General features: G+C 57.6%; 4 protein-coding genes across 8 annotated transcripts in view; 3 read left to right on the forward strand and 1 right to left on the reverse strand.

The window, feature by feature from the left end:
• The window catches only part of USP2 (ubiquitin specific peptidase 2), a 25,280-nt gene extending 16,643 nt beyond the window's left edge, over window positions 1-8,637 (forward strand). For 4 of the 5 annotated variants that reach the window (XM_049611744.1, XM_049611774.1, XM_049611765.1 and 1 more), the window contains 11 exons: window positions 3,839-3,889; window positions 4,382-4,505; window positions 4,689-4,800; window positions 4,903-5,013; window positions 5,189-5,253; window positions 5,473-5,576; window positions 5,660-5,740; window positions 5,893-5,971; window positions 6,190-6,297; window positions 6,468-6,588; window positions 6,862-8,637. In XM_049611744.1, the coding sequence (XP_049467701.1) occupies window positions 3,839-3,889; window positions 4,382-4,505; window positions 4,689-4,800; window positions 4,903-5,013; window positions 5,189-5,253; window positions 5,473-5,576; window positions 5,660-5,740; window positions 5,893-5,971; window positions 6,190-6,297; window positions 6,468-6,588; window positions 6,862-6,949 (1,044 nt within the window). In that variant the 3' untranslated portion in view covers window positions 6,950-8,637. Of the gene's footprint in view, window positions 1-141; window positions 492-3,838; window positions 3,890-4,381; window positions 4,506-4,688; window positions 4,801-4,902; window positions 5,014-5,188; window positions 5,254-5,472; window positions 5,577-5,659; window positions 5,741-5,892; window positions 5,972-6,189; window positions 6,298-6,467; window positions 6,589-6,861 lie in introns of those variants that run through there. The other variant, XM_049611783.1, reaches the window with a different exon arrangement.
• A 656-nt stretch (window positions 8,638-9,293) lies between these two features.
• On the forward strand, window positions 9,294-18,309 carry MFRP (membrane frizzled-related protein). Its single transcript, XM_049611840.1, has 13 exons — window positions 9,294-13,344; window positions 13,470-13,566; window positions 13,656-13,769; window positions 13,889-14,065; window positions 14,199-14,412; window positions 14,813-14,943; window positions 15,070-15,195; window positions 15,425-15,501; window positions 15,878-16,026; window positions 16,456-16,586; window positions 16,734-16,865; window positions 17,832-17,959; window positions 18,085-18,309. The coding sequence occupies exons 1-13, from the start codon at window positions 13,291-13,293 to the stop codon at window positions 18,307-18,309; spliced, it is 1,755 nt and encodes a 584-aa protein (XP_049467797.1). The 5' UTR covers window positions 9,294-13,290.
• Window positions 18,310-18,918: 609 nt separating this feature from the next.
• Window positions 18,919-20,948, forward strand: C1QTNF5 (C1q and TNF related 5). The gene is made up of 3 exons (XM_049611806.1): window positions 18,919-19,128; window positions 19,417-19,673; window positions 20,040-20,948. Exons 2-3 carry the CDS (start codon window positions 19,460-19,462, stop codon window positions 20,555-20,557), a joined length of 732 nt encoding a protein of 243 aa, XP_049467763.1. The 5' UTR covers window positions 18,919-19,128; window positions 19,417-19,459; the 3' UTR covers window positions 20,558-20,948.
• Window positions 20,949-22,597: 1,649 nt separating this feature from the next.
• RNF26 (ring finger protein 26) lies at window positions 22,598-25,514 on the reverse strand. Its single transcript, XM_049611795.1, has one exon. The coding sequence runs from the start codon at window positions 24,809-24,811 to the stop codon at window positions 23,510-23,512; it is 1,302 nt and encodes a 433-aa protein (XP_049467752.1). The 5' UTR covers window positions 24,812-25,514; the 3' UTR covers window positions 22,598-23,509.
• Between the last annotated feature and the right edge of the window lie 751 nt (window positions 25,515-26,265).

The raw sequence follows: 26,265 nt of genomic DNA on the forward strand, positions 1-26,265 counted from the left end.
GCCGGGGCCGCGCCGGGGGCCGCGTGCCGGCGCCGGGGGCGGGGCTGGAGCCCCGGCCCCGCCCCCGGCGCTGACGTCGTGGGGCCCGAGGCGCCGGCGGGGCCGCCAGTCTGCCGGAGCGCGAGAGAGCCGGGTGTCGGGGCGGTTGGCGGCGAGCGCCGGGGAGATTGAGGCGAAGGAGCGCGCGGTCGACCGGCCGGAGCGGTTACCGCCGGGCGCCGCAGACGGTGTCCTGTGGCGGCCTCGCCGGCCTTGGCGTCCGGGCCGCGGCACCGCGCGGTCCTCCCCCGCGCCCCCTTTGCCAACGTTAGGCGTGGGGCCGAGCCCGCCGCCTGCCCCCCAGCATGCGCACCTCGTACACCGTGACCCTGCCCGAGGAGCCCCCCGCCGCCCCCTTTCCCGCCCTCGCCAAGGAGCTGCGGCCGCGCTCCCCGCTCTCCCCCTCCCTGCTGCTCTCCACCTTCGTGGGGCTCCTGCTCAACAAAGCCAAGGTACGCGGGGCCCCCTTTCCGGAACCCCCACGCCGAGGGCCTAGGGTTCCGCCTCCTCCCCGGGACGCCCCCCCCCCGCCCCCATCTGCCGCGCGCGCCCCCGGCCTGGGGGACCGATTCTTCCCAGCCCCCGCCCCTCCTTTCCCAGTTTCTCCCGGCAAGGAATGCCCCCTCCCCAGGTGATCTCAGGCTTACTCGCGGCCCCCTCCCCTTGTTGAGGTCCCAGGCCGAGCCCCCCTCCTCCCCTCCCTCTTGGAGACCCCGGCACCAGGTGGCCCCTGGGCTCTTAATTCCTGGCACCTCTCAGGACAGGTGCGGGAAAGCGTAACCTTGACTGGCTCTCGCTGTGTGAGGGAACCGGCGGCACGCTGGACTCTGCGCGTGTGACTCCTCCAAGACCAAAACCCGGCAAGAAAGGCTGGTGGGAAAGGAGCCGCCTCCCCCTCACTGATCCCAAAGGGCGCTCTCCCAAAGGGTTGGTAACGGGGGTCCTTTGACCCCCGCGAAGGGCAGAGGAGTCGCAGACAGGTGAAAGAGGGCAACTTCCCTTTTCTTCTCGGCCGTCCCCAGTTCTGCTCAGTGGGCACTGGGTCCCTCAGATGAAGTAGCCACCACCCGCCCCCGGGGTAATGCTGGGGCTAGAAGCTGGGCACTGCCCCCTTGGGGAAGGGAGAAGGGGCCAGAGCTTGACAGATCTTATGTAACAGGCACCAGCTCCACGAGTTGGCAGTGCGTGCCCTGCCCCGTGCCAGGGCCACACCAGGCTCCTTGGCCGCAGCCAGGACTCATGGCTGACACTCGTGGCACAGGTGAAGTAAGCAGGAAAGCCCTTTAGCGGGGTCTTGAGTGTGAAGACTCAAACCTCCATCAGCCTTGCTTATGTGACCCATAAGCCTGTGCTTCTGTATCCCCAGATGTTTCCGCCCCATTAACCCAGAGCGGGCTCTTGCTGAGCCCCCTGCCCCTTCACGGAAGGTGAATGCTGCCTGTTTACTAACTGCGGAGGTGGCGTCTACTTTTCAGAACGGCCGTTGCTACTAAGTCAAGCTTAGGTTGGCTGATGGCTCATTTGGAGGAAGTTCTTGATCCAGACTTTCTCAGGTCTTGGCATATGAGCTCCACATTAGCAGCTGGAATCCTTTCCTTGTCTCCCGCTGGGTGAGAGGCTCTCGCTGGGTGGGGGGTCTCCCGGTCCAGCCTCTCCCTGTCAGCCCTGAGGTAGGATTGTTTTCCCCATAAGAAAGGTCACTCCTAGGACATTTTGTTCTCTCTGGAATGGAAAGTGCTGACTTTCCCCGGAGCTCCTGATTTCCTATTCATGGCAGAAGAATATCTGGCTGGGCACAGAACAGCCCTGCTCTCCCCTCCACTCCCACCCCCAGACTCCTGTTATCCAACGGCCTTCTACACAGAGCGCTTAGAAATTGGCAAGTAGTCTTGAACTCAGGAAATTTTAGACAGAGGCACGACCCACCCCCCACCCCTTACGAAAAGGAAAACTAACAGAGGGTCTGGCGAAACCTTAAAGGAGCCTTCCCCATGTCTGCACCGGCTAGGCCATTAGTAGGGTTAGATCAAGAACCGTAACCACAGGTGATGACGTGTTCTTGACCCTCCCTGTGCTGGGTCGGAGTTAAAAGTGTCAAGGCCACAGAAGTGCCTCCAGTTTTCCATTGCCCGTCCCCCATTAGTACTGAGTGACTACTGTCTCCGCTGAGGGCCCACCTTGATGGACCTTGACATGATCACCAGTGGTAGAATGTTTTGCTTCTACAGCTCCTTTAGACAGGTGTCGTCTGAGGAACAGGGGGTAAGAACTAACAAAGCGCTGCCAAAAATAGGAGTAAGAGTGGCTGTTGGGGGAGGGAAGAGTGGGTATCCTTTTGTGGACGGGCTTTAACGTTTAGTTCCAAATGGGCAGCGGGGAGTCCTTCTCCGGGCTTCCCTGAAAATGCTGATAAGGTCTTTGTCCAGGGAATTATCTCTGTTGTGGCCCTCATACTGGAACATCAGGGTTTAGACTGTCAGGTAAGATTTAAATTTGTGTTTGGGGCCATATACTTCTAGTGCTGGCTGAGTTCGAGGATGCTTCTGCCCACCTGCTGCCAATGAGCTTTGCTCTCTAACTGCAGGTGGAAACCAGGTCTCTCTTCTGAGTATATTTCCTTCCCTGTTAGTGTTAGACCTGGTAACTAGGAAGGAGGGATCCACTTCCTTGTGGGATCAGCAGGGCAGTTCCTGAGAAAAGCCCTCCTTCAGCCTGCCTCTCCCCACCCCACCCCCTTGAGCTGACAACCTCATGGGCTTTGAGCTGCTGACAGCCTCAGAGGCTGTCAGCACACAGCATGAGTAATTTTAGCTGAGTTATTTCAGGCTCCTGTTCTGATCAGGGTTGAGCTGGCCCCACGCATGCCCCAGTCAGTGTTGCTCCAGAGTTGCCGGCTCCTGCGTCCCCTCCCGGAGAGAGGGGGTGGCAGGCTCATCTGCGCACTGTGTCTTTAACCCTTTGAGCCCAAATGTTTTCTGACTCCTTGGAGGTAGGGCCGGAATTAGCCAAGAGAGCTGGACAGACAATACTCACAGTCCTCGGCCTGGCAGCTGCCTCGCTCCAACCCCCTCACCGGCCTCCACAACAAGGACAAGAACCAGAGTGGCACCTTCAGCCAGGTGCTTACCTCTGTGTGGCCACAGTCTGCCATCAGAAGTGTTCCCAGCCAGTGACCAGTCAGGATGCTGAAACCTGAGCCAGGCAGGGAGGACTCTCCCAGGCTGTAATCAGCCTTTAGGAGCTGAGCTCAGCTGGAAGGAATCCCACCTGTCTCCCGGCAATTCAGGATGGCAGGCCAGCTTCGGTTTTCCCCAGCTGAAGATCTGACTCGCTTCAGATGTTTTGTCATTGAGCATTTCAAGACCTCCTTGAAGTGCCTGTTATGACAGCTGCTTCATGTTTTGGACATCTACGGGCAGAAAAGTGGGTCATTGGAGATAATGCCTGGATTGGGGACCTGGAGTTCCTTGTAGCCGGAATCAAATACACAAGTTCCTAGTCTCTCATTCTAATCTCCAGCCTCCAGTGTGGCAGAGAATGAAGAGTAATGTAGAGATGGGGGGGGGGGGAACACATCTCAACAAAAGAAAGCCCTGAAGAATATTTTTGCTGTTTGTTGAAAATGACAGGCATCCTTCAACCCTCTTTCTTACCACGTACATAGTCTAAAGTTGAAGAGAGAATAATGTGTGTGCCTGATGCTCATGGCTCCAACTGGCAGAAAAGTGCCCGGGAGAGCCTATCCCAGGCCCAGCCTCTCTGCCTTCAGTCTCATACGCCATGTGTTCTTTGCTTACAGAATTCTAAGAGCGCCCAGGGTCTGGCTGGTCTTCGAAACCTTGGGAACACGGTGAGCTCTTCCCAGCCCACTTCTTTCCTGAGGCCACCCCCTCCTGTCCCACCTGGGACCACCTAACCAGAGTTCCCTCCCAGCTCCTGCTGACTCCCCATCCTCTAGGCCCGTTGAAATGTGCCCTTGTGGCCGGGGCTTTGCCTCACTCTTCGCCCCGAGCAGGAAGCACTGCTAAAGGGGAGTTGCCCCGTTCACCGTCAGCTACATTCCTGGATCCTTCTCCTGAAGGACATCCATCACTTCCCACCCACTTCTGCCCACCTCACCCACACCGGTTTGTACATCTCTACGGTAAATAACCGGTTACGCCACCTCTGCCGGCAGTGGGAATCTGCCTCACTGCACCCCTTTCACTTGCGAAAAGAGGAACTTGAGGCTGTGGGAGGGTTCGCTTCTGGAGTAGATGAACCAGAGGGCCTTTGGTACTGTGTGAGTAGACAAGCATGACGGGGGCCTCTCTCCGCTCATGGTCTGGATGATCTCTTGCAGTGCTTCATGAACTCCATTCTGCAGTGTCTGAGCAACACCCGGGAGCTGAGGGATTACTGCCTCCAGAGGCTCTACATGCGGGATCTCAGCCACGGCAGCAGTGTCCACACAGCCCTCATGGAAGGTGAGGAGCCCATCCGAGGACACTTTCTCCGCTCCACTACCATACTCCAGTAGATGTGTTTTCTACGTATCCGTCCTGTTTTTCTTCCTTTAGCTGCTTTTTGGTGGGATTCTAGTTGGAGTTTCTTCCAGAAAATGTCTCACCTGCCCTCCGTGCCCCCTCTCTACCCTCTCCTTCCTGTAGAGTTTGCAAAACTCATCCAGACCATATGGACTTCATCCCCCAATGATGTGGTGAGCCCATCTGAGTTCAAGACCCAGATCCAGAGATACGCCCCGCGCTTCGTTGGCTATAAGTAAGAGCCTTGCAGACATGTCCTCTCCGGGGTGGGAGTCGGCCACAGCAGGTCGGTTCTTAGAATGAGAGGTGTTGCTCACTCTCTTTTCTTTGGACTCAGTCAGCAAGATGCTCAGGAGTTTCTGCGCTTTCTTCTGGATGGGCTCCACAACGAGGTGAACCGGGTAACAGTGAGGCCTAAGTCCAACCCTGAGAACCTCGATCATCTTCCGTAAGTAAGAGGAGAATGCCATAGGAAAGAAACCCTTCGTGAACTTGTGATCTTTTGCTGACTACTTTGGGGTTAATAATTTGGAGAGAATTCTTAATATTAAGGATTTAGATCGATGGGTCCTTAAACTTCTCGTGAGCTCTGACCCAGTTGTCTCCCTCTCTCTGGTTCCTAGTGATGATGAGAAAGGGCGACAGATGTGGAGGAAGTATCTAGAACGGGAAGACAGTCGGATTGGGGGTAAGTGCGTGAATGGGAGGAATGCCTGCTCTCCCCCTTAACTGCTTTTGCCTGAGTAGAGAATGAGCATGAAAGGCCCTGAGAATCACCCTCCCAGGGAACCCTCTTTCTGCCCAGTGGCCCACGGACAGAGTCAGGAGCGCTGAGAAGGGACGCAGCCCAGAGAAGACGTGTGCTCCTTCTCCGGGTTTAAGCTTCGCTGTCCCATCTCTTCTGCAGATCTTTTTGTTGGGCAGCTAAAGAGCTCCCTGACGTGCACTGACTGTGGTTACTGCTCTACAGTCTTTGATCCCTTCTGGGACCTCTCACTGCCCATCGCTAAGGTATGTGCCCCTGTTACCCCACATTGGAAACTCCCACTCTTATCTTTTCACGTCATCGACCTGTGACTTTTTGTCTCTCCCAGCGAGGTTATCCTGAGGTAACTTTAATGGACTGCATGAGGCTCTTCACCAAAGAGGATGTGCTTGATGGCGATGAAAAGCCAGTAAGTCCCCCTTCCATGAGAGCAAGAGCACGCATACAAGAGACCTCTCTGGGAAAGACCTGTCACCGGCAGATCGAGCCCAGGAGCTGTGGGACGCGGCCTGTTAACTTCTCTCCCAAGTCCTCTGTAGCTCTGTTGGTCGTGTCTTTCAGACATGCTGTCGCTGCCGAGCCAGAAAACGATGTATAAAGAAGTTCTCCATCCAGAGGTTCCCAAAGATCTTGGTGCTCCGTATCCTTAAACATCCCCCTTGGCAGGGCCTTGCCTTCAATGAGTGACTGGGGGCCTAAGTGAGGGCGAACAGAGTAGGAAAAAAGGAAACTTGGTAGACTTTCCTTTCCCTGTTTGCTCTAATGCTTCTGAGAAGCGCATCGCCCTCTTAGGACCCAGTCTCCTTTACTGTGACTACTCTTGCCACCCTGTCTGTCCTTGACTCACATCAACCCCAGATCTGAAGCGGTTCTCAGAATCCAGGATACGAACCAGCAAGCTCACAACATTTGTGAATTTCCCACTAAGAGACCTGGACTTGAGAGAATTTGCCTCAGAAAACACCAGTGAGTATTCTGAGCTGGAAGGGCGGAAACAAGGTACAGGTGCCTAAAATCCAGATGGGAGGCCAAGAGGTAGAAGGAAGCTGCCGAAGAGTGAGTTATGAAAATCAGGAATAGAGGCCAGGTGGGAGAGGAATGCCCTGGGGGCCTGAAACCTCGCATTTCCTCCTCAGACCACGCTGTTTACAACCTGTACGCTGTGTCCAATCACTCTGGAACCACCATGGGCGGCCATTATACAGCCTATTGCCGGAGTCCAGTGACGGGCGAATGGCACACTTTCAATGACTCCAGGTGAGACGGAGGTCTCAGGGTTCCTGGCTGTCGGACACCTGTACCTCACCCATCTGTGTGGCTTCCACTTGACTGCAAAAGGTCAGAGCCAAAAGGCCGTGTGATATATACGAGTCCGCTGCCCATTTGCAGAATTTCTAGAAGACGAGAGAGGTTGGCTTTGGGGGCACAGTAGGGAGAGAAGCAGCGGGCCCTCACGACTCCCTCAGCCACTCAGTTTGTGTCCGGTGGCCCACTCACCAGGGCCCTGACTTTTCCCTTCTCTCTCCACAGCGTCACACCCATGTCTTCCAGCCAAGTGCGCACCAGCGACGCCTATTTGCTCTTCTACGAATTGGCCAGTCCACCCTCCCGCATGTAGCAGCAAGGAGCTACATCCCTGTCTCCCTTTCCTGTGGTGGCCCCCCACCCTAAGTTGTTTTTTTTTTTTTTTTTTTTTTAAAGACAAAAAAAAAAATCCTGACAAATAAGAGAAAAATAAACTAAAGCTGCCGAGCAGGAGTTGCTGCAGCCTGGTCAGGGTCTGGAGCGCGGAGCCAGGAGCCCCTGAGCCATACGCGGCACGAAGATCGACAGGACACAGAGCCCGGAGCCAGCACAGTGTCCCCTCGGCTTCTCTTGTTTGCGTTTTTAAGCTTGTGGTTTTTTCCTGTGTGTAATAAACAACAGCGGTCTGTGGGGAGAAGATCTCGTCCTCTTGGTGCCCTTCCAGCCCCCGTTCCTCCCGAGAAGACAGCGCCCTCTGGAGCCTGCTGGGAGGATCGCCGCCTGGGAGCCCCGGCGCCGGAGCCTGGCACCTGTCTTCGCCTGGACCCTGCTCACCAGTCCAGAAGCAAGAAAAACACCCATGAGCCAAGAGCCCTCTTAACGCTGCTATCTCCAGGGAGACAGACAAGGGGATGACTTTTAAAAAAGCTGATTTTGGTTTTTAAAAGCCCAACTTTTTTTTTTTTTTTTTTAATTACCATAACTAAAGCTTTCAGACTGGAGATGCTCTCCTTCACACTTCTTCACAGCTGGGACGTTATGCTGGTCATTTTTTTTTTTTTTTTTTTTGTTTTTCAAATACAGCTTTTCTAATGCTAGCCCCCAGTGGTGCTAGGTGGGTGTTGGCCAGGCCCTAAGTACAGCCACAGTAGACCCGGGATCTAACAAGTTTTTGTTTTTGTTTTTGTTTTAATGTTTTGGATGGAATCTAGTTGCCTCCAAGAATTGTGCCTTATAGCATTTGGGGACCAGGGGGTAACTGCCCCTCCCTGAAATATCCCTCAGCCTCTTCCTTTTTCCCCAGTGCCGTGTTCAAACCCGCTGGGGGAGATGGGGGTCGTGCCCGTAGCCCCTGGCTTGTTTTACATCGCAGTGAGGTGAAGAGGAGAGTAGGTGGAAGGAGATTTCTTACGGTAGCGTATCAAGTTTTTCCTGCCCACTTCCTCTAAGCCACCCCTGGTCTACTCCCCAGCTGTTTGAAGGATAGCACAAGCCCCTTATCCCTAGAACTTCTCTCACCTTTAATTTATTCCCTCTTAATGTGCTTCTTCTTCCTGACCTTCATGCCCCCACCCCTTCTCAGAGCCTCCTAGACATAGGCCCTTTGGACCGAGTTTCTCAGGGATGCCCATGCCACCCCTCAGCCCCTCTTGGCATCGGTCGTCAGCCCCACCCCAGGAGCTGGAGCCTGGGTGTCTGGGGACATCTTGCCTCAGCCGTATGATTCTTTTCCCACGGGCGTGATTTTGCCCTGAGTGGTTCTGGACAAAACTCGGTGCTGTCCCGGAGAGTAAGCTGTCCGGCACCAAGGCACGGAGCTCTGTGCATCCACGCAGGTGGGCCCAGCTTGTGCCCCTTGGAGCCTGAAGCTTTCCAATGCTCCCAGGAGGCATCACAGAGAGACGCCCCAAGTTTAACTGGCCTGACCCCCTTCCCCAGGGAAGCCCTGTGAACCTGAGCCAAAGGGCTGGTGTGCACTTGTTTACTGTGTAAGCAAGAGTAGAAGAATGTCTGATGTACAGTGGAACCTTGTACAGAATAAATAATAGCTTTGAGAAAGAAGTCGGTAAGTGACGGCATCTTGATTTGGGAAGGGTCTGCTCCCGGGAAGAGCTGTGAGCCTGTTAGTCGCCGCATGTTTTACTGCTACCACCAGACCGTAAATGCCAGGTTCTTGAAAAAGTTGCCCACTTTTCAGTCTAAACTTCCCAACTCTACAAAACTGAAATAGTGCACGTTTTGAATGCTCTCCTCACCTGTATTCACCGATCAACATTTTGCCGGGCTTGTTCACATATACTTTGTTCTTGGGGGCCAAACACGTAGTGGTGAGGTGCCCTTGCCACCTCTAAATACTTCAGCATGCGTCTCCTGAGAGTAAGGACATTCTCCCACATAACCTCGACATCGTCTTCACACCGAAGAAAATTAGCATATCTACTAGACATTTCCGTCATCTGCCATTTAACTGCTGGCGTGGGCACTCCCGGTTCTGTTGACACTTGGGCGTCTTGTACGGACCTAGAATGAGCCACAACCGGTGTCTCCAGCAGAGGCTGGGTGTAACAGTTTGCTCTTGGAGCAGAGTGGCTGTACCTGGATGTGGAGGAATAAAAGACTTGGCCTTGATGAACCTGAGACTCTGACTTGGCCTATTAATACCTAGAAACAGCCGCTTTTATGCTGAAGGTTTTGTTCTCCAAGGTGCTTTTTTTCAAGACTTAACAGATTTAACCCTTTAAAGAGAATGCTTTTTTGGAGCACTCGGGGACTTGTCTCCTTTGGTTTTGTCTTTTAACTCTTAGTACAATTTAGATTTTTCCCTTTCTGCCACTGATTTTAGAACCCTGGAAGCTGAAGCCTCCGCCAGCTGAACTTAAGAGTATTTTACTGGGGTTTTTCCTAACTGCCTCCCTGCTCCAGACACTGAAAAATCAAGGCCTGTCTATCGCATCTTTGCTGAGACCGCAGCGCCTGCTGTCAAACTCCTCACGTGGGATGAGACCGTGCTGGGAGCATCTCTCCTGGGCATTTTCCAAGAGTGGGAAAAACATCGACTCAAACCTTGGGATTTCTCCCTGACAGGCCCTGGAAGTGGCCTGACCCAGGGTAAGGTTTTAAATGCTGATGATTTCCCCCAAACCACAAGTCAACAGGATGCTCTTCAAGGTGGAAACCGGCTTCTAGCGAAGCGGATGGGTGAGCCCCAAATCACTGTAACCTGCTGTACCTCTCAACCAGTTTTTCACTGGATGTGGAAGCCACCGCGGCCTTTTTGTGGTCTCCCACAGGGGAGCAGACAGCTACAGGCAGCCCACTCCACCCTTGCACCCAGCTCTCCCTTCTGTACTTAACCTATGGCGCTTTCTCGTTCCCATGGCAACAGGTCCTAATGCTACCCAGATCCCAAACACAATCTGTCCCCCACGTTTCTTTATCCATCAGCTTTGCCTCCTAGCAACTGGAATTTCTTCCCCCACTCTTTGCTTATGTTCCAGCGGGCCTCTCCCTGGGGAAGGGAGGGAGTTCTTCCCGCCCCCCCGCCCCCCCGCCCCCCCGCAACTGCTCTTGTGTGACCTTGAGCAAGAACCTCCCTCTTTCTGGGCCTTGTGCCTCATCTGCATTAAGGAGATTGGACCTTGAAGTTCTCAGCCCAAGTGTCCTTTTCTAAGTCACTTCTTATCTAAGTACATGCCTCCCAAGTCCCAAGTTAGGGGGCCTTACATGCCTCTGGTTCCATGATTCCAGCTTATAGAGTTACTCTAGATTTTTTTTTTTTTTTTTTTAATGACCAGCACTCAGAAAATACTTTTTTCTGTAAAGCTTTACCGTCAGGACCACAGAGGTCACCTTGTCCACCTTCTCACTTTTCCAGTGAGGACACGAGCACTAGAGAAGGCTTGTTCAAGTCCCTGGTTTGTCAGTGGCAGAGGCGGGACAGTTCCCTTTCCATCTGAGTACTCTGCCTTTGGGTGAATAATTGACAGCTTTTTGCAGGACTTTATGCAGCAAATTTTCCAACCTCGTGTCTGTTAGGAACTGAGCTGAACGGCAGGATAGCAAGGGAGCTCCCGACTCGACACATCCACACACACCCGAGAGCAAAACCAGCACAATCTATCACCTACCTGGGCCCCAGCAGGGTCTGGGCCGGGCACCTCTGAGGGCCCCCATCCTTCATCGCTCTGTAGGCAGACACAAGCACCAGGGCAGGAGGCAGGAGGCAGCAGAAAGAGACTAGTATTTTCAGCACAAGCAAATTATTTAATCTCTCTGAGCCTCGCAGTTTCCTTCTCTGTAATCCGAACATAACAAACCTACTCAGAGTTGTGAGTGTCTGGAACATACTAGGTACTCAGCTGTGCATTTCACACACACACACACACACACACACACACACACACACACACACACATTTCCAGGACTGTACCATCAACATTCCATTCACATTCTCTTAGTGGGTGATGCTTAGCCAGTGTTTGGTTCCCCAGCCTCCCAGGATGCCCGTGCCGCCTTTTCTCCTCCGAACAACATACGATAAAGGCTCGGAATGCCGAGTAAGTTTAGCATTGCCCAAACCAAGCAGAATTCTTGACGTGGAGCCACGATATGGACGACCCAAATCCAAGGGATGAGCATTTCTGATTTCCTGATACTCAGCATCGCCTGCCTCTCGGACATAGCGGAAGGTTGGCTGGGATTGCACTGCCATGGGATGAGGGTCAAGGCTAGGGGTGGCAGTGAACAGGGAGAGGAGGAGTAAAATTGGCAGATTGGGGTGCGCAAGGAGAAGTCGGGCCCTAATGCACACCTCTGGTGCCGGCCCTGAGCACAGGGAAAAATAAGGCATTCCAGATGAAAGGTTGAGCCTGGACACAGCGTGTTCCAGGGACAACGAACAGGCTGGTCTGGCTGGAGTGGAAATGTGAGCTAGAGAACCAGCAGGAGAGAACGCTAGAGAGCCGGAGTCCCAGAGTATTAACAGCCAACCTCGGTCTGGCCTCGCCCTTCCTGGTGAAAGAAGAACCACAGAGAGCCAAGGAGAGAGAACTGTGGTTGGGGTCAGCATGGGGGGCTACAGGAAGCTATGCTTTCAGGAATACAAGCAGAAGCCCAAGGGAGCTAGAAACCACCTGAGCACCACTCCAAGTTTCCCTTGCCCAGAGGACGGCCGTGGGCAACAGCAAAGCCAGAGAGAAGCTTCCCACACAGCCTCTGGAAAACTGTACCCTGTGCTCACAGATGAAAAGACAAATAAGGTCTCAGTGTTATTATGGAAATACTTTTGACCTCTCAGACCCTCTAAAAGCAGTCCCCATCCGAGGGTCCAAGAAAGAAAGGCTTGCCCCCCTGTACAAAAGCAGCCCAAGGCCCCCCAGGGGAGGAATGGAGAAGAACCTGGGGGTGAAGGGTCTCCCCAGAGTATGAGGACAGCTGCCTTAGGAAACACAGAACCTATCTCTGTTGTCCCTTTTCTCCGCTCTGGGTTTCTGGCTTTGTTCCCCTCTGTCACCAGCATGCCTCAGCCCCAGTGGAGGGTGAAAGTGGCGTGCCACAGAGAACACTTTGGAGCCTTGGTGCCATCATTCGTGAAATGATTATGCTACCTCATAGCGCGACCTAAGGAGGGGAAACCAGTAAGACTTCCTGCCCAGGGCCTACTACATAACGTTCTGCAAATGGCAGCCAGAAATGTCATTATACTGCCCCCACCCCCACCCTGTCCTGCCCTGCCCGACTCAGCCTGAGCATGGCTAACACAAAACCCGTTAACAAGCCCTTTTCTCTCTCCCGGAGGACAGCTGGGCCAGGCTGGGTTTTTCCAAGAGAATGTCGTCACAGAGGAAGAGGCATGAAGTGGTCCAGGTGGCAGAGTGTGGGTTTTCTATCCTGCAGCAGCAAATGCCACGGACCGCCAGACTCCACCGCCTAGCTGAGGGCCTGCCCCTGTCCAAGGACTTGGCTCCTCTTCTCCTCTGCCCTTTTTCTGCAGCCTAAAGGGCCCGGGAAAAGGCAGCCAGCCCCTGAAGCTCCCCTAGTCACATCGGCACAGACAGAAGAAGCCCATACATACGACGTTTTTCCTATACTGGCTTATCTCCTTGTCCTGGTCACACCGGTGCTTTAACAGGGACCTTCCAAAGACCCAGGCTTGGCTAAATGCCCCAGTCCCCGGATGGGAGGGCAGCAGGTTTTTCCAGGGCCCTTAGGGCTCATAGGCCTTAAAGCTGCCAAACCTTGACACCTAGCTTCTAAGGCTCCCTTATGCCTGCATTGTCCTCCTTCCCACCCACCCCAGCTCACTCAGTAGTCTGGGTGAGGTTAGGAAAGTGTGGTGTCCAGTTCCCCTGGTCACACCCCCACCGAGCACCTGGTTTCCTCTGCAGGGTGTCCTCCACCACTGCCTGTGCCTTTAAGGACTGCTGCCCTGAGCCAAGCTCTTGACCTCAGCATCCTCAGCTGAGTTGGATTAAGGGACCCTTTCATGCCTTTTCGAATTCCTTCTGCCTGCGTCCTTCCCCCACACAGAGACCGAGTAGCCAGTAGCCTGAACCGGTCCGCCAAGGGCCGTCTGAAAGTCAGTCTAGTCTGGCAGCCCTTCCCCCAAGGGAGCAGAGGCTGCCCCTTGATAGGCAGTTTCGGATCAGAGAGTGGGCCCTTGGCGGTCTTGGGCTATCACAGGGACTCGAGGAAAGCCATGCAGAGCCTTGAGCCATGAAGGAATGCTCAGATATCATCCTCTGTGCGGAGGCGACAGAGCTGAGCAAGGTAAGGGTCCCATAGGACCCCTCTCCCAAGACCCAGACCCCTGCCTAGGGCTGGCCGTGCCCAGAGGACACGCCAGCCAGGCAGTGCCACCACTGGCCCCCAGCCCTCAAGACTTTCCCTTTCAGACTGAGTTCTGCAATCCTGCTTTTGAGCCTGAATCAGGGCCTCCCCCACCGGCCTTCCGGGAGGATGCCAGCTGCAGCGTCCCGGCTCCCTGGCATGGTAACCATCTCAGGGGGTGACCGGGGGAGAACCGGCCCAGGAGCTGAGAGCCCAAGGGGCTCTCAAAATCCCACCCCGCACACCCACAGGTCGGCGGCCCCGAGGGCTGCAGCCAGATTGTCACTTCTCCTGGCTCTGTGTCCTCCTGCTGGCCAGCCTCCTGCTCCTGCTGCTCGGGCTTCTGGTGGCCATCATTCTAGCCCGTGAGTACCGGGCCCTGCTTGGGTTGAAAGTGCTCTTGAATGAGATTCCATGTGCCATTCTATTCATCACCCCTAGAGAACCAGCTCCTCTGAATCCCACTCCCCCATCTTCCCTCCAGAGCTGCAGACTACACCCCTGCCCGGGGCCTCCTATCACCCACTGCCCCCCCAAGGCTTCACTACCACCACCACCACCACCACCACCACCACCACCACCACTCCCACCCCCTCTCCAGCAACAGGGAACCCTAAAGGACAGCTGAAGGAGGCAGGCATGAGCCCCTCACCGCAGTCCTGTGAGTACCCAGGGAAGATCTTCCTGGAGAAAAGCCCAAGATGGCAGGAGGAAGGGGGGCTAGGAAGAGGAACCTTGGAAATAAAAGGGTCTCTCTCCTTTTGAGCTCTGAACTCTCACCTTCATCTCTGCAGCCTGTGGGGGCCTCCTCCCTGGCCCAAGGGGCTTCTTCAGCAGCCCCAACTACCCAGACCCTTACCCACCCAACGCCCACTGCGTGTGGCATATCCAGGTGGCCGCAGGCCATGCAGTACAACTCAAGATTGAAGCGCTCAGCATGGAAAGCGTGGCCTCCTGTCTTTTCGATCGTTTGGAAATCTCCCCTGAGCCTGAGGGCCCCCTCCTCAGGTGGGTCCCCCTGCCCCCAGGAGATCTCACCGCTGCCCTGCGTTGCCGTCTAGAGGGCAGAACCAGGGAGCAGCGCTGGGAAAGGCTGGGCTGGAAGGACACCGAGAGACCTGACCTCTGGACCCAGCTCTGCCCCGTGCCTGCTGTATGACCTTGGGAAGGTCACCCTCCCCTCTCTGTCAAATGGGGCCCCCACCTATCTTACCCATGAATAAAAGCCACAAGGATGGATGTGCCAGGTCAGGAAAGCCAGAGCTCCCCAGGAAATGAAAGGGCCCCTTTTGACCGCATCGCCACCGGTTCAGGGCTTGAAGAAAGAGGACCATGGGGCCCAGGCAGCCCCCAGTCTGGCTGGCCCTGAGCTCTGAGCCTCCATGGCGCCCAACCTGGCTTCTTGCAGAGTGTGTGGGAAGGTGCCTCCCCCTACACTCAACACCAACGCCAGCCGCCTCCGGGTGGCCTTCGTCTCTGACAGCAGTGTGGAAGGATCTGGTTTCCATGCCTGGTACCAGGCTGTGACCCCCGGGAACGGTGAGTGTTTTCCCACCGTGTCTCTGGCTACCTCTCAAGTGTCTCCACGCCCCTCCAGCACTGGCCGAAGGGGTGGAGACTCGGTGGGGGGGGAGGGGGGTTCTGAATCCAGATGCCCCTCCCCAGGGAACTGTGCTCATGACGAGTTCCCCTGTGACCAGCTCGTCTGCCTGCTACCTGACTCAATGTGTGACGGTTTTGCCAACTGTGCTGACGGCAGCGATGAGGCCAACTGCAGCACCAAGCTCTCGGGTACGGGCCCCGCCAGGCACAGGGCATGTACTGTCTTCGGGCATCTGCTTCGGGTTCGGCCTGAGCTCCCCAGCTCTGGCCCAGCCCCAAGCTTGCCAGGGCATTCTTCTGGCCCAGACCTTGCTTCCTCATGGGCCTGGCCAAAAACTCTCCCCTGCGGTCCCTGCCAGCCCGACTGGGCGAAGGCACAGACCCTGGCAAACTCACGAGCCCCTCCTCCTCTCCGCAGGGTGTGGGGGGAATCTGACTGGGCTCCAGGGCACTTTCTCTGCTCCCAGCTACCTGCAGAGGTACCCTCACCAACGGGTAAGCCAGCGGTCCACGGGGAGGGCGGTGTGGCACACGTGGGCACACCTGTGCCCCCAGTTTGTGTGACTGGGAACGGCATGGGAGACACCGCCTTGTTCTGGGGAAGATCAGAGCTCAAACAGGCAGAAAGGGAACCGTATTTAGCGTTTACTAGGTGGCCGGGTAAGCTTCCCCTGCTGGGTAAACTTACCTCTCAGAGCAGACAAGTTAAAGGGCCTTTCTACCACCGAGGATAAGAGCCAGCGGGGGCTGCACCCGCCCGCACCCTACCCAGCCTGCAGCGGGGAGGGAACCCTCCTGGAGCTCAGCCTGGATGCCCAGACGGGGATGGGAGAAGGGACCCTCGAACCACTCCATCCGTGCCCTCCCCCAGCTTTGCACCTGGCATATCTCGGTGCCCGCGGGACGTGGCGTGGAATTGCAGTTGCACAACTTCAGCCTAGAAGCTCAGGACGAGTGCGAGCTGGACTACGTGGCGGTGTATGAGACCGGCACCTCAGGGGCCCTGGGCCTCCTGGGCAGGTAGCAGCAGAGCAGGAGCCCCGGATACATCCCATCCTTCCTTCTGCTCTAAGCCAGAGGTCTCTTCACTGTCGCCCTAGGAAAAGGCTTGTCCTTGCTCAGCCCAAAGCCTTTGCTCCACATTGCCCTTCTGCGGAAGGTCAGCGCCCTCCCTTCCTGCCTCTCCTGCCCCGAAGGGCCCGTTCCACTTCCCCTCACACCCTCCCTGGTTTTTCCCATCTCCAACTGGCTCGAGTTCAAGCAGTTTGCTTAATTCCTCGTCTACTCCACATATGTGTCTTTCTTCTCGGGGCCCTAAGCTCCAGGAGTCAGCAGCCATGTGTCCCATCCCCTCTGGCATCGCCCCGAGTGCCAGTCACAGTGACGCCTGTGGGAACACCCCGGGTCTCCGAGGGCGCCCTGCCCAGGTCTGCTCTCCGCCTTGGGCAGGTTCTGTGGAGCGGAGCCACCACCTCGCCTCATCTCCTCCAGCCACCAGCTGGTGGTGCTCTTTAGGACAGACCGTGGCATCAGCAGTGGGGGCTTCTCTGCCACCTACAGGGCCCTCAATGCCACAGAGAGTAGGTGCCCCGGGGTGAGTGGGCGTGGGCGGTACGGCTGCCTCTGGGAGAACGAGGAAGGGCTCTGGACCTTGGTCGGGGCACCGCGAAGGCAGTGTGGGGGCACAGGCACGTCCCAGGGCACCGCCACGCCCCCTCTGCCTCCAGATCCCTGTGGGCCCGGAGAGTTCTCCTGCCACGATGGAGGGTGTAAGAGTCTGCAGTGGATGTGTGACACGTGGAGAGACTGCACAGATAGCAGCAATGGCAACTGCACCAGCCCCTTGCTCCCGCCCCCAGGTGAGAAGCCTGGCCCAGAGCACCGTGGGCAGGGCGCGGCAGGTCTGAGCCAGCTGGGTGCCTGTTCGTAGCAGCCCTACAGGCACACTTCCTAACGGCCCTCCCTTGTCCTCCCTGATGGAGAGTTCCCCATCCTGACTCAGGGGCCACTCCACAGAGTCCGGGAGGGACTCTCACCCAGTGGTGGCAATGGTACTTAATGTCACCCCCGAGGGAAGTGGGAATCAGGGAGTCAGTGGGTGGGGCTTCAAGAACCAGCCCAGCCTTGGGGCGCCTGGGTGGCTCAGTCGGCTGAGCGTCCGACTTCGGCTCAGGTCATGATCTCACAGTGTGTGGGTTCGAGCCCCGCGTCGGGCTCTGTGCTGACGGCTCGGAGCCTGAAGCCTGCTTCGGATTCTGTGTCTCCCTCTGTGTCTGCCCCTCTGCCGCTCATGCTCACTCTTTCTCTCAGAAATAAACATTTAAAAAAAATTTATTTTTTAAGAAAAGAACCAGACCAGTCTTGTCACACAAAGAGCCCCTCTCCACAGCCCACCTCAGAGATGAAGGTGAGGGCCACCTGGCTGGCTCAGTCAGTAGAGCATGTGACTCCTGGTCTCAGGGTCATGAGTTCAAGCCCTATGTTGGGTGTGGAGCCTATTAAAAAAAGGGGAAGAAAAAAAAAAGCAGAAGAAGATGGAGGTGAGAGCAGGGAGTTCCTTCTGGATGCCGAGCAGTCCCTGCCAGTGTCAGTGCCCCATGCTCTGAGAGATTGAAAAGACACCTGCATGATGCCCAGGGCTGGCAAAGGATATTTGGGCAGGCTCTCTAGGATGATAGAACCCGCGATATGTGCAAAGCATCTCTCCACGTTGTTGCCTTTGATTCCCACAATGCCCACCTGGCCCAGAGGGAGCGATGAAGTGACTTGCCCCGGGTCATCGGCCAGTGTATCCCCACAGTGATTGTCCCCTCCCGCCCCTACAGAGCTGGCCTGTGAACCCGTCCAGGTGGAGATGTGCATCGGCCTGAGCTACAACGCCACAGCCTTCCCTAACATCTGGGTGGGCATGGCCACCCAGGAGGAAGTGATGGAGGTCCTCAGAAGTTACAAGGTGCTCCGGGCAGAGATCGGGAGGGACCCCCGCCCCCCCCCCGCCCCCCCCCCCCCCCCCCCCCGCTGGAAGTGGAGGGAGCTGTGAGAGTGTGGCTCCTGAGCGCTGATCTCCTCCTTCCACAGAGCCTGACAAGTCTACCCTGTTACCAGAACTTCCGGAGGCTCCTCTGTGGGCTGCTTGTGCCCCATTGCACCCCCACAGGCAGCGTCCTTCCCCCTTGCCGCTCTGTCTGCCAGGAGGCAGAGCTCCAGTGCCAGTCCGGCCTGGCTCTACTGGGCACCCCCTGGCCTTTCAACTGCAACAGGCTGCCTGAGGCGGCCGGCCTGGAGGCTTGTGCCCAGCCCTGACCCTGAAGCAGGCACCTGCCCTCTGCCTGCCCATCCACCTTTACCTATCAGGGCGGGCAGGCAGGGGACTCTGCCCATCCTCTCTGGAGCCTCCCAGGGAGGGGAAGAGGAGTCCCCAGAGGGGCTGATGGAAGCTTCCCTGTCCCTTTACTTGCCCCAGCTCCACACCATGCCATTGACAGTGAGGACTGCTTCCCACCCAAGCCTCTGACCCCCATTTCCTGTCTTCTGCCCTCCCCTCGCCACCTCCTTTTTCAGGTTCTCCATCACCTGCCTTTTGACTTTTGTCATTTATTCAACAAAAATGTATTGAGTGCCTAGGAATTGTGGCAGGCCCTGCTCTGAGTCCTGGGGATCCAGTTGTCCGTCTGCCTCTAGAACTCTCCACCCTGGGTTCTCAGCTTCTATTTCTCCTGGACTAGTCTGGTGCTTGGTCTCCATCACCGCACCACCTCTCCATCGGCTCCTTGGAGCAGTGGGTGTCCTGAGTGTCTGTCTCACACAGCTCTGCCTCTCTGTGCCCAGCTAAGACTCTCTCCCCCTCCTTTCTCTCCCAAACCTTGGCCAGCGGCCTGGCGACACCACGAGTTATTTCCCTGCTATTTCCCGGCTCGGAGTTCTTGGCCCCTGAACAACTGGTTTCCTCTTGGAGTCTGGGAGGAGCAGAGCGGAGCCGGCAGGGAGCGAACCGGGACCAGGGGGGCGAGGAGGGCAGGGGACGCCTGGCAGGGGAGAAGCGCAGGGGCGGGACAGGGGTCAGCTGGAGGGTCCGGAGAAGCGAGCGAGCGCCCGGAAGGAGGCCCCGGGAGCCGGGAGGGGGTGAGTCTGGCGGAGAGCAGGAGGGGGGAGTGGGGGCGGGAGGGGGCTGGGGGAAAGACCGGGCGGGGGGGCGCGGGATGGGGGCGGCCAGCCTCTCCTGCCCTCCTCCACCCCGCTCCCCGCCCCAGCGCTCTCGTCTCCTCGGCTCCGGGGGCGACCCTCCTTCCTCTCCCCCGCGGCCGCTCAGCCTCAGGCCCATGGCAGTGGGGTGGGGACGCGCTCGGCCGCGCCGAGTGGGATTCTGGGTCCGGATTCTGGGTCCCGACTCCCGTCCCGCCTGACCCACAGACTGCGAGAGGACCCCGGCGGCCGGAGTCCCCGTGCCAGCGCCATGAGGCCGCTCGTCGCCGTGCTGCTCCTGGGCCTGGCGGCCGGCTCGCCCCCGCTGGACGACAACAAGATCCCCAGCCTGTGTCCGGGGCACCCCGGCCTCCCCGGCACGCCGGGCCACCACGGCAGCCAGGGCCTGCCCGGCCGCGACGGCCGCGACGGGCGAGACGGCGCGCCCGGGGTTCCGGGAGAGAAAGGCGAGGGCGGGAGGCCAGGTAAGAAGGCCTCCGGGTCGCCGTCCGCGGGGCCGTCCGCGCTCGCGGGGCGGAGGGCCGGGCCTCGGGGTCCCGCCAGGGGGCGCCGCCGGGCTCCGGGAGCGGGGCGCCGAGAGGGTGACTCAGCCCGCCGCAGGCCACGGCTCCGGGGACCCTCTGCGGCCGGCCGCTCGGGTCCGCCCCGGCCCTTCGGGCAGCGGAGCCCGGGGCCCGGGCGGCGGGGCGGCCCTCGCCGGGGAAGCGGCGGCAGGGGGCCCCAGAGAGGGTGGGGAGGGTGCTCAGCGTCGCCCTCCGTGCACCCCGCTGCGGGCGGCCGCCGCCGCCGCCGCTGCCACTCTCGCCCTAACCGCTGCCCGCACCCCGCAGGACTGCCGGGGCCCCGGGGGGAGCCCGGGCCGCGAGGAGAGGCGGGACCCGCGGGGGCGACCGGGCCTGCGGGCGAGTGCTCAGTACCTCCGCGCTCCGCCTTCAGCGCCAAGCGCTCGGAGAGCCGGGTGCCTCCGCCGTCGGACGCGCCCCTACCCTTCGACCGCGTGCTGGTGAACGAGCAGGGACATTACGACGCCACCACCGGCAAGTTCACCTGCCAGGTGCCCGGGGTCTACTACTTCGCGGTCCACGCCACCGTCTACCGGGCTAGCCTGCAGTTCGATCTGGTCAAGAACGGCGAGTCCATCGCCTCTTTCTTCCAGTTTTTTGGAGGGTGGCCCAAGCCAGCCTCGCTGTCCGGGGGCGCCATGGTGAGGCTGGAGCCAGAGGACCAGGTGTGGGTGCAGGTGGGCGTGGGTGATTACATTGGCATCTATGCCAGCATCAAGACAGACAGCACCTTCTCGGGGTTTCTGGTGTATTCTGACTGGCACAACTCCCCTGTCTTCGCTTGATGCTCACTGGAAAGCGAGCTCGCGCTCTCTCACTCCTAGGGAAGGAGGGTGTGACTCTGACAGTCACATATCCGGGAGGGCTGGCCCCCCCTTGGGATGTTGTGAATGATTCCGTCCTGCTGCTGGCAGAGAATGGGGACAGAGGCTGTCTGAGATCAGGGCTGGCAATATGGGCAGTGGCTGGATTTCTGCCCAAAACCAAGGGGCACTCTGTGTTGGCAGGTGTGGGTCCCCCAGTTGCTCTGGCCCGGGACCCCAGAGGTGGGGTGCCCTCTTCCTGGTGCTCTGCTTCTCTGGGTCCTCTCTTGTCCTTCCTATTCCTGGGCCCTTTTCTCAGAGACCATTCAATAAATCTCCCCCCAAAAAATCCTCCTACTGGCTCAGCCTTTCTTCTTTAAGTGGTGGGGATGCCCTGATTCTGAGGATGGGGGAGGGGAGAGGGAGCGATGCGGAAGGAAGGGCTCTTGGGCTGGACGAGCCGAGCCGTGGGGCAAGAGATACAGGATGCAGGCCTAGCTGACCGAGAGGCCGCTCCATAGAGCTGCCCCTAAGTCTTGTGGGACGTGAATAGGAGTGCCTGGCTGAGGAGGGTGGCCTTCTGCCATGGGGCTCTGACCACCTTTTCCTAACTCAAAGATGTCATATGAACGGGGCGGGAGCTACCTTCACCGCACACACACACACACCCCTGCCCTGATCAACAAAAAAAGGAGCCCGGGGTTTGCATTTGTGACTGCTCTGGCTGCTTGCCTGGTCTCTAGATGACTGGAAAGCTATTTCTCTGTCCCCCATCCCAGGGGAAGTGGTGCGTTCCTGAGTGGCTAGAGATAAGTAATTTCTGAGATAACCACAAGAGGGCGTCCCAGCTCCAGAATGCAGCAATGATCCTGAGGCGCTTGAGCTCATGCCTGCTTCGGGTGGTTAGGGGGGAGGATGGGGTATTGACGTCTGCCAATGTAATTCTGGATGGGGGTGCAGGAAAAAGGGGTCCTTTGCTCCCAGCTCAGGAAGTTTATCTTCTCTCAGAAAATGTTTATCCTCACATTAAACAGAGACTGAAAGGAGCCAAGCCTCCCCGCGCTCAACTCCCCTAGGGTTGGGCAAAGGAGGGGGGGGGGGCGGGGAGCTCTCTCCCCAGGCCTCCCAACTCCAAAATGGACGTGAAGAACTCCCCCACCATGCTGGGCATAGCCTGGGTGGGCCGCGCCACTAAGTCTGAGGCTAGCCACAAAGCCCCTTCAAGGTTCCCCTCCTCAAACCTCCAGAAGCCAGCCCCAGCCCCAGCCCCACCCCCAACCCAATGACTAACAAACCAGGGCTTGCCAGACCCACAATCAATTCAGCCTCTCAACCCCCAAAGAATGTGGTGGGGCCTCTTCTCAGTTTCTTCCCAACCTACCCTTTCTCCCTCTTCCCCCCCCCCCCCACCCCCCCACCCAACGGCTTCTAGAAAGCTGCCCCTGGCATTATGCTCCTAGATTTAACATACAATTATGGGGGAGTGCCCCGCCCCCCTCTTGCTGGTCATGTGAGGGCAGATATGACCATGGGGACTGGGCTCAGGTTCTAGGCTTCAGCTCCCAGCTCTCCACCAGGAGGCCTCACAGCCACACCCCAGCCCACCACAGCCCCACACCATGCCAAGAGACACAAAGTCAAGGGCCAGCTCCTCCAGGGACCAGAGGGTAGACTGGACTCCAGACAGCAAGGACCCCAAATCCCTCCTGGGACGAGTGGCACCAGAGAAGCTGGGAAGCCATTCACAACTCCTCCATACTGGGACTTCATTCTGGCAAAAGTAGAAAAGACGGGGAGGGCTTTTCCAAAGCCAGGTGTGTGAGAAGGCACAAATCGGGGGTGGATTCAGCCACCCTTGGCACGGGCTCTCCCCGAGGCACAGTACTCACATCCTATCTTATCTCTTCCCCCACCAGGTCCCCCCAGACCACAGTGACTCCAGCAGGACCAAAGGACCCTGCTGCAGCATCAGTCAACCTGACCAACTGCTCGCCCCTGTAAGGATGCACACAGAGGCTGTCAGAGCGGTCAACAGAACTTTATTCACTAGAAACTGGGCCACACAGACCCAGCAGGGAGCTGCATGCCCCTAGGCTGGCCCCTTCTGTATTTGGACCCTCGTCAAATGTGCACGGTCTGCCCTCCCCAGTGCCAGGGAGAGACAAACAGAAGGGGAATGTCAATGTTCTCTGTGATGTGGGGAGTGAAAAGGGTAGGAGTAGAAATCTGGTTATCCCTCCTGAGGCTCCCGGTGGAGCTGGGGTGCCAGAGGGTATGTGGTCCCAAAGCCAGGTGCAGACACCCACCCTCCAAGGGGTAAACTCTTGATCCTAGCTCTTGGATCAGGTTGGGAGGGAGCCTCGTAAGATCAAGACAGGCAGAAGTAGTAGCTCTAAGGGCACCTGAGAGATACTATCCCCAAGGCTTACCAGGGCACGGGCGCTCTGACTGAAAGCAAAGGTTCAAGATCATTCCAAGGCCCCTGAGTTGCCCAAACACCCAAATGACAGTGCTTTGTTGTGGCTGAAGCTGGGGAGGAAACGGGGAGGGGCCAGGGAGAGGACCTGCAAATCCCCAACAGAAAAACCAGAAGCACGGAGGGGAGCCCCAGAGGCTGGCATCTGGATGGGCCCTGGCAACCTGGAGGGGAGTCCACGGCAGTCTCGGGGCCTTGCATAGTGTGACACACTCACCACCTCCGGCGTCACGGGGACCCACAGGGTAAGGAAGAGCTGTTACCCTGCCCCACCCGGCTCATAAGTCTTCCAGAGTATCCTATCTCAATGTCCTGGATGTATGGCTTAGAGGCTTGGCATGACAGCCATGGGGGCAGGAGGGAATTCAGGCCGGAAACCGAGAGGTCGGGTGTTAAAGCTGTCCTAGCACAGGTGGCTTCATGGAGCACAGACGGGTGGGCAGACAGGGAAGGAGTCTTCAGAGGTAGACATTGAGGGTCTGCAGAATGCCCCGGCGGCAGAGTGGACAGTTGCGGTGGTAGATGGGGTGGCGCATCAGGATTTCAGTGCAAGCCTGGCACAGGCACAGGTGCCGACAGGGCAGCAGCAGCACCGTCTTGCTCTGGTCCTGGCAGATGACACACTTCTTCCGCTCCTCTTGCTCCTTGAGCAACTTCCATGGGTCTTGCCCAGCTACGGGCTCATCCTCATTGAGCCTCTCCCGGCCGCGGGCAGCTGTTGCTCTGACCGTCCCGACCTCCTCTTCTTCTGCCTCTGATCTGGGCCCTGTTTCAGGAAGAGTGTCCTGTCGCCAGGTCCTGGCCGAGGGCGCCCTCCTCGGGCCACCCTGAGGAGCCCCGGGGGCCCCTCCCCGGTTCGGCCAGGTGGCCAGCTGCAGGCTGCGGCTCCAGACTCGGCGCCAGGCCTCCAAGTCCAGTGCCAGGCGAGATAGCCGCACGACATCTTCTCGCAGCCGGTGGTAGGATGGCCGGGCATGGAGCTGACTGAGTGCCCGGGTGGCCAGTCTCAGAGTGAGGTCCGGGTGCAACACGGTCACCATCACCGCCAGCACACAAGCCAGCAGCACCAGGCCGGTGACATTGACAAGCACGAAGCTGGCCAGGAGGCGGGCAGCTGACGCTAGGAGCTCCAGTGCTAGTTGGCAGGGGGTCCAGAGGAGGATGGCCATGGCCACAGCACTGCTGGAAATGTGGGCTAGGAAGGCAGCTACAACGTCCGTCATCCTCCACAGTGGCCCCATCACGGCATCCCACAGGGCCAGCATCAGGGAGAAAAGGTTCTGAGTGCCAATGAGACAGATGTTGACCAGACTGTTGATCACGTAGGCCACCAGGCTCATGGCAATGGCACAGATGTCACAGGCCTGGCGCAGCAAAGCATGGCCACTGGAGACCACGTTGAGGACACCCCGGTGCAGTATCTCCCGGCTCCTCAGTGCCCCGTGAGAGGCCAGGTGCCCCAGGAGCTTTAAGCTCTCCAGGCCAGAGCAGCAGCTGTACATCAGAGTACACAAGGCCTGCAAGCCCCCAAAGGTGAACCGGACCAAGGCTTCGATCAAGGCCAGCAGTGAAAGCAGGACTCCGCGGCCCAAGTGCAGAAGACTAGTCAGTACCGTGTGTGGCAGGTTGTAGATGAAGGCCAGGAGCCAGGCCAGAGACGCCAGGAGGGAGGACACCAGCAGGAAGTTGAGATCCAACACCAAGGTCAGCAGGTCCAGCACAAGGCCCACCCCATTCACTATCAGGTACACAGCCTCCATGATAGGACTGTGGAGGTTAATGCAAAAGGAAGTCTGACTCCCGGTTGAGGAGGGTGTCAAGGTTAATAATATTTGGGGGCGTCGGAGATTAATTTGGAAGGGAAGTGAGGCAGTCTCCAAGCCAGGGAGAATCAAGAAACAGAGGAAGGAGTGGGTTAGAGCGAAGTGTAGTCTCAGTGGAGGGAGAGGAGACCAGGTGCTGGTCCAGGAGTCCCGGTTTTGAATGCGGCCCGTTTGGAAGGGAAGAGGCCAAACATCTCTAAAGTGGAGGTGAGCCCGGGCTGGAGGAGATATCTCAGCTTTGGAGGCCTGGTGGTGGCGAACCACGGCCGGGCAGCGGGTCAGACCGAGAGGAGACCGGGAACGGATGGGATCGGGCCGGGGCCGGGTGGGGGCGGCGCAGGCTGGGCGCGGGCTCGCGGTCCAGCTACGCAGGAACCGCTGTCCCCGCCCGGCCCCTGTCCTCGGGGCTCGCGGCTCTTTGCGTCCAAAGGGGCAGTGGGAAAGGGAGTCAGCTTCAGCAAACCCCAAACGCGGCCTCTATTCCGCTGGGCGCCGCCATCTTGTGTGCGAAAGGGTGGGGCAAAAAGCGTGACAAGGAGGGCGGGACGACGAATTCCGACCAATCTTGAGGAGGAACCGCAGGAAACATCCGGCACCCATTGGTCTGTTTGAACGGTGCCCGAACGTATTTACTTTCCAGAGGAAAGGGCGGAGACAGAATGAAGTCCCGCCCCTTTGAGGCGGTGATTGGCCAGTTGACGGGCAGACGTGGAATACGCCCTCCTCCTAGTCCCGCCCCCTAACAGCAGGATTTTGGACTGGGCCAAATACAGGAGTTGTTCTTGCTCCTAGCCCTCGATTGTGAACTTTTTAGGTGCTGTTGACGGTTACCGCCTCTGGGCTGGACTCTGGGATTTGACCGCCTCCACATCCTCCTCAGACTCGCTGCCTCGTCCTCCTCTGTTCATTCATTCATTTAGTCTATCATTTATTGAGCTCCTGCAGATACATTGGGGATACAAATAATGGTTAAGGGGGTGCCTTCTCTCAAGCCCTTCACAAGGGGAAACATTGTTGTTACAGGGCATTCCCAAGCTGCTATTCCAAACTGTTTCCTTTGGCGCCATCAGCGTTTCTCAGCATCTTTAGATTACCTCATTGTGATTATGAAAAGGAGGCCACAGACGAGAAATAGCTCACCCTCCTACACTAGCCCCTATTATTTGTTTACTTGAACACTGTAGTTAGATATCTACACCCGGGCGGCTCCAGGTTCCTCAACGAGTTATCCTTTCCTTTAATATTCAAAATACATTTGAGTCCCCACCCCAAATATATTGGGAAGCCAAACCTGGTGTTCTCTACCAATGCCAAGGATACTTGGGGGTCTGTCTTATCCTTCCCCTGGTCACCGTTGCTTTAATTTCCTGCTCGTTTGAATGCTTCATCTC

The sequence above is a fragment of the Panthera uncia genome, chromosome D1 (assembly GCF_023721935.1).
Source record: "Panthera uncia isolate 11264 chromosome D1, Puncia_PCG_1.0, whole genome shotgun sequence".
NCBI classification, from domain to species: Eukaryota; Metazoa; Chordata; class Mammalia; order Carnivora; family Felidae; genus Panthera; species Panthera uncia.

Bases quoted from the DNA above. Each gene is read 5' to 3' on its own strand.
- MFRP (XM_049611840.1), top strand. From the start codon at position 13,291: ATGAAGGAATGCTCAGATATCATCCTCTGTGCGGAGGCGACAGAGCTG. The intron at 14,066-14,198 runs GTGAGTACCCAG...TCATCTCTGCAG, and splicing joins GAGCCCCTCACCGCAGTCCT to CCTGTGGGGGCCTCCTCCCT. The intron at 17,960-18,084 runs GTGCTCCGGGCA...CTCCTTCCACAG, and splicing joins AGGTCCTCAGAAGTTACAAG to AGCCTGACAAGTCTACCCTG.
- C1QTNF5 (XM_049611806.1), top strand. From the start codon at position 19,460: ATGAGGCCGCTCGTCGCCGTGCTGCTCCTGGGCCTGGCGGCCGGCTCG. The intron at 19,674-20,039 runs GTAAGAAGGCCT...CGCACCCCGCAG, and splicing joins AGGCGAGGGCGGGAGGCCAG to GACTGCCGGGGCCCCGGGGG.
- RNF26 (XM_049611795.1), bottom strand. From the start codon at position 24,811: ATGGAGGCTGTGTACCTGATAGTGAATGGGGTGGGCCTTGTGCTGGAC.